Source organism: Penicillium chrysogenum (genome assembly GCF_028827035.1).
Source record: "Penicillium chrysogenum strain IBT 35668 chromosome Unknown utg000002l_segment0_segment0, whole genome shotgun sequence".
Classification (NCBI taxonomy): Eukaryota; Fungi; Ascomycota; class Eurotiomycetes; order Eurotiales; family Aspergillaceae; genus Penicillium; species Penicillium chrysogenum.
The window spans coordinates 4,161,427-4,171,742 of record NW_026622750.1 but is presented as its reverse complement, the minus strand read 5'-3'; the positions used below and the strand labels follow the sequence as shown (position 1 = coordinate 4,171,742).

Genomic DNA, 10,316 nt, shown 5'->3' with positions numbered 1-10,316 from the left:
GGCGTCTGCACTCTAAGCAAAGTAACTGCTTTGCAGCTGGGGAAATTTCCTGCGCTAGTGGATACACTAATGGAGGGCTCTGGAGCAGCTGAAAGCACAATACTCCATTTATCCGGGAGCCAAGCGGCACAGTGTTTTGACAGTGATTCCCGTCATATCCTACCCATATGCACCGCTCACGGTGCAAGGGATCGCCCAATACTTGACTCAATACCCCTTGAAGAGGGAGAGGAGTCCATGACATGATGAAAGTGAATGCAAAAGTCTCTCGTTCCAATTACGAGGTTTGTATGTAAACAGCTGGAGAAAACGTAGATTGTGAGCCGGTATCTGCTACCATGTAAGAAGGGCACAATATATATAAGTTTCCGAAAGTACACAGTAGGCTTTTCATCTTGCTCTTTCGCCAGTACATGCCCATGCAGAAGAGGCTTGACTTAGCTAGTTCCCAGCACTCCTCATCTTGTTCCTGAAAAGCGGTTATTATTTCCTGGGAGCTCTAGCCACATTTGTCGGGATACGCGCGAGGCATACACAATGAGTGGAGATACGATATGCGGGACTCACATGGCATCTGGGTTCACTGGGATGTATACGCGACTTTCCCCTTACAACTGGGCCTCAAGATCCGAGAAACCGGCAAATAATTCATATAGCAGTGTAGCAACAGAGCCTAGGAGACCCACTTTACGCGCGAACATACCACATGTCGTATCCAGAGCCTTCGGTCTTGAAGCTCATGAACCAACACGCTCTTCGAAATGTCCCTAGGCGACTCGCAGTTTGCCAGCTATGCCATTCCGCGAATGCATGGTCCAAATGCACGCCCCACTGAATCCAAAGAGTGAACCAGAATGAGACATCCTTCTTGCAACCCACTGATCAGCGGTGTAGCGGTAGATACTGCATCGCAGTGCATTCTTCGACGTTTTGACTGTTTCAAGGGAGAATTTCCACGTCAGCAGCCCTGACGCGATGTAAGTATAGTTCCCATGATGAAGGCATATAAAGCTGGCGAGGAAACGCTGCGGAGATTGCGCAATATCAATACCCATTCGAATCATTTTCTGCCTTTGTTATCAGCTCAATGTCTTCTGTACTTCCTTGGAACCCATTTTCTGTCTGTGGGATCCCCCACGGTGGTCCCGTGTCCTGTTGCGGGGTGACGAAAAAAGGCGACCCGTGCAAAAACTCTGTCAAGGTTCAAGACACCAAGATCGGCCATCAAAAGTTGACCACTCTCTCCAGAGAGCCATTTGACCTGTCAACTTTGCAGTCAAAGCTCTGTGATATTGCTAGAGTCTTCCTCTGCGCGAGATGGCACCGTCAACGGCAGGCCGACCAAGTTGGCCAGCGGTGGTATGAAGCAGCCATCCGCAACCAGGCGCGAGTGCCGCATGGCTCTAGAGTTGCCGCTCCATCCATTGCGCATCCGGGCCAGCGTCAAATGTCGTCAGTCTCCAGGAGTCGCCCTGCATCAGGCAACACCGACAGGTCACCTCACGGGCTCAGACAAGACCCACAGGTGCGGCTGTCAACCAACCCCGAGCCAGTGCAGCCATTCAATCCATTTGTCACTTCCGCAATGCTGCGGACGAACAGTGTTCCATGGCATGTTTCGCCGGCTCAACCCGCTATCCTGACATCGGTCGCTAACATCTGGGCTGGCGTCCAAGACTTGACGCTCAAGGGTCTCACCCTCAGCGACGAGGTCGACGACATCCACTGTGTATTTTGTCTTGCCGAGGATGAAGATCTTGCAAATGAATGTGTGATCTTGCGCTGTCAGTGCAAGGCGCTTTCCCCACCTGGCCTGCGCGGAAGAGTGGCTGGAAAAACGAAGTACAGGTTTTGGGACGTCATGCTGTGTGTGGTAAGTAGGGCTGATCCTGATTATCCAATGCCCGAGGTGCTGATCAATACAGTCGAAACGAAGGGCCTTTAGACGCTTTGATTCGCCCAATACGAGTCCAATCGTCGGATGCTGAGACACGTCATATCCACACGGCAAGTGAATCATCTGCCGAGAGAGAACTTGCCACTATCAGGAATTCATCACCGAATGACCCGAGTCGGAGTCAGCTGCGACAGCGCTCAGTGGGACCCCAAGGGAGTTCAGTCGAGCGAAGTGTGGAGAATGGCCCCCGTCGCTCGGCTAGGCTAGGAGCTCATCTACCACGAGGCCCTTCTACGTCTGCACCACCCCGCCGGTCAGCACGACTAAACTCCACTCAGTGATCTTAGTTTACAGCGGAGGTGTGACGGGAATGAGAAATTAGCGAAGCGACTGTCAATCACGCGTGAAGACACGTGACCAGACGCTCCGTATTCGGACCAGCAACATAGAGCATAGCCGTGGTATGGAGTTTTAGAGCAAGTTTAGAAATGATGCAAATGAAGTTCTGAATGTTCGAACTCGCAGAGCACCAAAACTAAAACCACGCTACCTTTTCATCTTTGCAAGTACTAGATGCTAATACACCCCCAAGAACTGTGGGCAGTTTCGCTTAATTTTGGGATATTTTTTAGATCGAAACCATATTCATACCCAACGGTGGTGGCCAAAGAACTGTAGACATGGATTTATCTCAGTGGTGCGTGTCGCGTCAAGACGGAGACTGTTGGCAGAAGATAACACATCTCGGGCCGGCGAAGGACCCTGGCAAACTCCGATGCTGTTATATTGACTCTGGGAATCAATATGTTGACCCTGGCAAACTCAAAAGCATTTCTAGGAGCTGTATATCCCCTGGGAAATACATCTTAGCTCCTGGGGCTTTTACCAATCTCCAGGAAAATGAAGATCTACCCCTGGGATCTTTGCTCTACGTTCCTGACTGAATACACACTGGCCCTGGGAACATATTGGTTAGTTCTGGGAGCTGTTGCACTCCTAGGACCATACTTCTGGATCCTAGAGTCAATATTTTGCTTTCTGACGTCGCGGAACGCGCTCACAAGACACCCTCACCAGACCTCCGCACAAAACTGAGACATTCGATCACTCCCAGAAGGATAAGCCATAACCCCAGGAACCGCACCTGAGGTTCCAGGAGTGGGTGAAGCTGCCAACAGGAGCATGGCTTTAATTCCTCGAAGTGGGGGTAAAAGGCCCCAGAAGCTACGTCGGGCTTCCTGGGGTCAAATAGACCCCTAGGAGCTGCTTGTATGCCCCCAGAAACCGCACCAAAGTATCCGGGAGCGAGAGAAATCCCAGGGCCAAGACATGCGTTCCCAGGGCTGATAAAGCTGCCAACAGCAACGTAACTGATTTTGTGAGTGGGGGTGGAGAGTGTACAAGTTACGTACGATTTCCTGGGGCCATATGATTCCTGGGCGGCTCACATGTTCCAGGGTCAATTTCTGAAGAGTTTACGGCAATCAAGGTAGATGGATATTTATACAGAGCAAATCGTCAGCCATCACCTTTCGTTTACATCAAGCCATTCGGAATACTGCTCCAATGTTGGCCAATATCGGCCGGCTAGTCAGGTCAAGCGACGAACATGCTTTGATTCCAATTAGGAAATTCAACATCTAAATCATCTCCGCAACTCAGCAGTATGTCTATTCCTTTCCAAGACCCTATCCGTCGCACCTCTAATGTCTATGGACTCCACCGTCATTCTTCGAAAATCATCATATAATTCTGCAATTGTTCTTATTCGTAAATCCTCTCTGCCTCTCCGTCACAGCCCTACCATATTAGGCTGTTGGGCCTGCCTCTTTGACTGTTTTGTAGCTCGGTCCGTGTTCTCTGCTAGTGACCCCGCACGCCGCATACGGCAAAACGCACGAGGGACATAATGATCACCAGAGATCCAAAAGCGGCCTGGCCAACGGATCCATAATACATAATCTTGTAATATGGAATGTGGCTCCTGTCAAAAAACTCGAAAGATGTTTGAAAACCGTGGACGCGGCTGGCAATCCAGCCCCCTAATGAGAGAACGATCATGCTCACGACGATTTGAATGCACCCGTAGTAAAACCGAGCGGCGCAGTTCTCTTGTAGCCACTTTGGGTAGATCACAAGGACAGACCCGAAGATGGAAAACAGGGCTGAGACCAGGGCCACAATCACCATGCCATCGACGACGTTGTCCATGAGGGTTTGGAATGTGATGTCCAAAATAGAGTCGCTCGGCGTCACGAGGTCGGATTTAGCACGGTCTCGCAGGAGGACTGCAAAGTGTACAGTGGCCGAGTTGAGACTGGCAATGGCTAACCAGGTGACGGTAAGGGAAGCAATGACAAGACGCGTCCGAATCATGGTCGCGGAAGTAGTCAGAGACATTGTGTCCGCAGATTTTCCGAATGCAGGAAGGTGAGGCAGGTCTCATTCAAGGAAACAGTGACAAGAAGTAAAGAACAGCAGCGGAATGATGAAGCAGGTCAACCTCGGAACAGAGTGAATTTATATGTACTATGCGCTCTTCACACAAATGCTGCCTTAACAAGAGATAGCGCAGTTGATAGTGAGCCGTGCCAGGTGCCTTTTTCATGCTTTGTTGCCTCAGTGGCAATCATTATAGGCGCAGTAAGAATGTTTCAAGTAGAAGCACTATTTCTATCTTAAGATCGACGGCTACGGAAAGGATTCCTGATACTTGGTAGTAAACAGCTCTAGGAATCACGTCGTGTATTCCTAGGATCTACTATCCGGTGAAACGGGGGCACTATATCATCATCATCTCCAGGACGATGGATTGTGCATAGCATATCTCAAGACAAGTGGTGATTCCAGAAATATTCGATACAGACAGGATTTGCCTTGGTCTTTTTGCGATACATCACTTTGCTATACTCGAGGAACATTTTCTTTGCTGTTGATTGGGAAAGTCCCGAACACTTCCACAGGAAGACAAATCCCCATTTTCTGCCATTTTTGTTGAGCTTACTGTATTTCTTTGCCAGCTAGCTTAGGGTCTGCTTCCAACCATATGGCAACCCTTACTGTTCGTTGAACCAAGGCAGCCGATTAAGAATCGATTCTGAACTGTGAAATCTAACCAACTACCGCTAATGAGTAGTTACCTAACATAGATCAGGTAGGTATTCTCTGTGTGCACATGCTGTTGGTGTTAAGTAATCTTCATGTTCAACGTTGATGTAAACGTTGATCTGACCCCAGTCACCACCCGTACACCGACAAAGGGGGTTATCCGAGAATACTTGGCAAATGTATCAGCACGACACTACCAAGCTATCACACTTAGCTAAGGGCCGTTGTACCATGCACCTTGAATGGTATTGTATTTGCATCTGTCAGATTCCATCAGGCGCTTGAAATGCTGGCCGGCGAGCTTTGATAGTCACTGCACTGAAGAAGCTGCATTTTACGGCGGCCCTTAACTTGGCGAGGCCCGCTCAATGAGCGATGTACGCTAAGGCCTTGGCAGTGGGGCCAGGAAAGAGTTTCTCAGGGTGTACTGGTCAAGACGATTTCGAGAATCACTGTATCCCGCTGGCAGATGGCGTGATTAATTTCTTATATTTTACACTAAAATCCATCACCGCAGCCCCCGCTTCATAACAAACTCAAACACGAGGAAAAAGGTGCGCGCAAAAACGCAAAGCATGCTAAGAAATAAAGCAGACATTACCAAGAAATACCGGCTTCAGCTCTTCCATGAAATATTCGCGTAAACCAAAGGTACTGAGGTATTTCGCGCTTGGTGTTGTATCGTGGCGGTTTACCTTGTAATCCGTGTTGGTTCTGTCTCTGGCCTCTGGTTGTTCTAAATAGGGCTTGGCAACGCCACAGTACTGAGTTTTGGGGCCATGGGTACAGCCGAGGGTACGGAGTACATTTGCCGTGCCGGAGTTTAGTTAGCTGGTTAGCTCAGAAGTTCTAGGAAGAGCTAGTACTCAGTAGGTCACCACATAAAACATCAATCCAACTAGCATTTATTTTTATCATACGCTAGAGAATCTCACTTTGCGCGAATTTCACTATATCTCCGCTGAGCGTTGCAATGGAATTAATAAACTAAACTAGAATGGGAAATCGCCCGGACCCCTGAATGCGCCTCTCTCCGGACCCTGAAAGTGCCGCGCCGCAAGTCTGCTGTATGAGCATGACTCTGCTTTTTCCAGTCCCCCTTCTATCCCCCCAAAAATTCCGAGAAAAACTTCAGCCCTTACGGACTCGCTACTTATCTTACTGACCTCCAAAATTGTATCACCTGACAGCGACATTTACTGAGGATCATTCAGTTCAGTCTCTCGTAGTGTACGCCGCGGAGACGAACATGGCACTCTCAGAGCCACCTATCTGGTGTCGAATGTATGTTTACATCATGGATTGTTATATTTCATTAAAGTAAGGCACTGGCTAACTTGTCAAGTATACTGACCATCATCACCGCCTGTTCATTCCTTCCTCAGATTCTACGTATCTTAACCACGAAGAGCATCCGTGGAATTTCTCCGCCCTATGTCTTGTGGAATTTAATCAGCGCCACTGAGCAGTTCACCATCTTTTTCTTTGGGCTTATAAACACATGGGACCCTGATGGATCTATATACCTGCATGCTCCACCGTCTAAAGGCGACTGGTTTAGCTTGTGGCATTGTGGCATAACCACAGTCCTGTTTTTAGTATTGTGAGTTTATGTCCTCGGCTCAAGAAGTATCCGTACATCCAAGTTCTAACACTAGCTCTTTCTGCAGATTCGTTCAAGTTTTGCTTTACAGCGACCGCGGAGTCTTTCTAGGTGGCAGCTATATTAGCTTTCTCCTTGTCTCAGTTATCCCTCTAATTATCGATGCCGCCTCGCCGTTTGATGATCCCCATGAAATGTTCGCGGGTCTATTCTTCGGGTTCCATTCCATGCTTTTCTGGCCCATAATCACAATCTTGGGCTGCTTAAGCCTTTATCGTCAAGCCCAAGAGATCTTCGCCGTACCATTTCCAAACTCGCTGAGCCTTCAAGGGCTATTGTTACAAGCCATTGCATTTATAGTCCTCTCAGTGGCCTGGATATGGTGTCTTCCATTTCCGTATGAGAAGGCGAAAGGACATTGGGACGAAGGTGCATTTTCTGCCTGGTACTTCAGTATTGGATGGATAGTTGTTGATACTTTCATCTTCGCTTTCGGCCAAGCGCTTCTTTTTGTACTAGCCTCACGTCGTGCGTCCTCAGACGAGAGCATGCCACGAGAGGGTGAGACAGAGCCTCTCCTAGGCTAGAGCAGGAGAATAGAACAAACAGTTCATTCCGACATCCTCATCCTTGGACTTTATCTTCTTGCGACCTGGAGTATATTGCCATTGATAACTTCTCCCGTTTCTATTCAATCAATGTAAACTCAATATAGTTACTAGCCGGCAAAACAATCACAGGCCTGCCTCCATTATCCTTAGGACTATCGAGAAGATCCTCCTCAATCCATACCACGGTCTCCTTGTGATCTTCATAGTTACCCCAGTCCCACCAGTTAAGCGTAGACCCCTTGAACTGATACCGAAATTTGTCACCGGGCGCAAACTCTTTTGGGAAATCAGTCACATGTCGTGTGAATGACCACGACTCACCAGGCATTAGGGTCTGGAAATGGTACCCATCATCATAGCCAACTTTGAAAGGCGCCGGTTTCGTGAAACGGTAAGCATGGCGATATATCAAATAGTTCACTTCGTGCCCCTTCCATTCATCCCCATCTTTAGCGTAGAGTCGAAATCCATCAACGCGATTATCGATGATTTTAAAAATCGTAGTCAGAAATGTAATCGGTCTCTTGTCACCCATTGAATGCTGAGGTCGGTCATATGATACGTTTACCGTGACAGGACATCGAAGCTTTGAGTCAGAGACGCTATCTTTGATCGAGAGCGTCTCAGGCCCAGTAATTGTAACCGTGAACGATGGGGCATCACTGTTGCGAGAAGATGGGGAAATTGATGAGGGCGAAGACGGTAAATTATACACACAGTCTTCATCATCACTTTCCTCAAAGACTTCAACGACTTCAACTTCTTGATAAGCGCCACCGGGAAGAATTATCTCGGGGGATTTAGGAATAAGTTGGTCACGAGCAGTACGTTCTGCCAATGTTCCCCAGTCCCATAACGAAATTTTCCCACCGCACCAAAGAATCTCGTAGAATTTTCCTGGGGAAAGGGCATCCAAAAATACAGATGGCAATTTGGTTTTCCAGGAGACGCTGGTGCCTGGATCAAGTTGCTTCAGGCAAGATTCTGCGTTTGTGGGCACGTCCGGGTGGAGGGGGTTCGTGGACAACCGACGTGGGTTTATTTGGACATGTCGCCAGCTATCCGCTTCGCGACAGAGCAGTGTTATACCTGACTGTCCAAACCCGTCCTTGATAGGGTCCCATTGAATGACACATGGTCGCCTATCTGTATCATTCTCATCACGTGTGATGGTAAATGAAATTTCGTAGCAGTCTTCATCGATAAGGAACCACGGTCTCGCATCAAGAGAAAAAGTGAGATGAGGTGTATCTGGTCTGTTTGAATTTAGTTTCTCTTCTCGAAATTGATTTATGACCGAATTAACATACGCTCTGTCTGTTGGGGAGAATTCCGTAAGAATTAAGATTTGCTCTTCCAGTTTGGCAGAAGACATGCCAGTGTTTCCTAAAGATGAAGAAAGAAAAAAAATTAAGAATAAAAAAGAGCAAGGACTAAGGGTGAGAGAATATATCCAAGACCAAATTAGTTCTTATTAGCCGTCCTCTAACGTACACCGCCCCCATACCTTTCCAGGTATGGGTCCGTCCCCGAAAACACAAAGAACCCCCCTAAACACAAATTCTTCATTTTTTTATCACTTTCCTACCCATTTTTCTACCCTTTTACAATGCCGAAAACAGCCAAAAATCGCTCTATTAGCGCGGGAATTCTCGGTTTTACTCTTAGCTATACGCTCGGATTCATGGTCGTGGGGACTTATTCCGACCGTACCGACCGTACCAAAGCGCTTAATCCAACTTGAGAAGCGGCACTTATAAGCTAGGTTAAACTGCTAGATAGTAGTTTAATCGAACCTACTATAACCCTGGATGCAATTTTGACCCCGTGAATAACTATGACAGGGCTAATATTGTATCTGGGTAAATTTAATCCTCTCCATTTGAAAATAGCTAAGAATACAATGCCAAAATTCTAGGTCCCTTGCTATTTCGACCCGTTACATCAATGCGCTTCAAAAATTCAGGCGCGAGGAAGACCCACACGTTCCTGGGATCATATCTGGCCCCAGGGTCCACAACATGGTTTCCAGGCACGCTCTTGGTCGCTCCAAGGGATCAGACTCGTATTTCCCAGAGGATGAGAGTCCATACCTATACCATTATACCCCTGATTCCACTGGTCAGTGCCAATCCAGAGTAGTTATCCTAAACAAAGCTAGTCCAACTCCAATCTCCGCATGAGAATTGGTTCGGGTTGTAGAATTACATGTTTACCAGAGTTGTTAGTGATTCTTTTGTCGTAATGTCCGATCAAAAGTCGCTCCCTCTTGAATGTTCGGAAAGCTCCTTTTCGACCTTAACAATTGGCATGCAATTAGCTCTTGTCTGATCAATTCCCAGCTAATGCACTTTATGAAGTAGGTTTGAACGGAAGGGTCAATACAGCCAATATGCTGTTGCGAGGATTGATTGTCCTTGGAATGAGATAGGGTGTCTGGATTTTCAAATGTATATCGCTCGTAACAACTCAAGTCAATTGTAGGAATGTTGATGGTCAAAAAAGGCGACGCCAGCCATCAATTTCTGACTAGGAATCCCTGCTCTGCCAATCCATTTTGTTGTAGTTCAAAGGTTGATTGATTGTCCTTGGCTTTTTTAGAGGGAATAACTGAGGCTCTATGTACAACGATAAGACCAAGTTGGTTTTCAATCAACTTGGTTCTTAGTATAGACAATGCGGGAAATAATTCAGGATGATGCGGCTTGATTCCTGATCTGCATCAGTGTCATATCACAACACATCCAATCTGCCCCGATGCAGTACACTACTGCGCAAGATCACATCCCTGGGGAACCGCTAGGATCTATGTAACCATTGTAGGAAATGATGTAGAAAAATCTCGCGCAATCCATATCCAGCCGCCAGAGCTGTTGATGGTTTAGCCTATCGGGGGTATCGGAATTTGCCCCGGCTACGCACTAGCGACCAAATATCTTTCTCAGGGTACAACCAAACGATGGACGGACCCAAATAATTCACTTTTAGTTCTTGCCAGTACGGCGTATCGGGTAGTGCGGATAGTAGGAGCTTCTCAATGCCTTTGCCTAGTCCCCACAATCCTTAAATTGCTGTACCGAATATGACCGTGCTGCGG

At 47.5% G+C, this 10,316-nt stretch overlaps 2 protein-coding genes across 2 annotated transcripts; one reads left to right on the top strand and one right to left on the bottom strand.

Annotated features, from left to right (window-relative positions):
* Positions 1-761: 761 nt before the first annotated feature.
* Positions 762-2,238, top strand: N7489_004893 (uncharacterized protein; the record flags this gene model as incomplete). The annotated part of the gene is made up of 4 exons (XM_056710645.1): positions 762-844; positions 915-977; positions 1,249-1,866; positions 1,926-2,238. 4 exons carry the CDS (start codon positions 762-764, stop codon positions 2,236-2,238), a joined length of 1,077 nt encoding a protein of 358 aa, XP_056569066.1.
* Positions 2,239-7,295: 5,057 nt separating this feature from the next.
* On the bottom strand, positions 7,296-8,594 carry N7489_004892 (uncharacterized protein; the record flags this gene model as incomplete). The annotated part of the gene is made up of 2 exons (XM_056710644.1): positions 7,296-8,475; positions 8,530-8,594. The coding sequence occupies 2 exons, from the start codon at positions 8,592-8,594 to the stop codon at positions 7,296-7,298; spliced, it is 1,245 nt and encodes a 414-aa protein (XP_056569065.1).
* Positions 8,595-10,316: the final 1,722 nt, after the last annotated feature.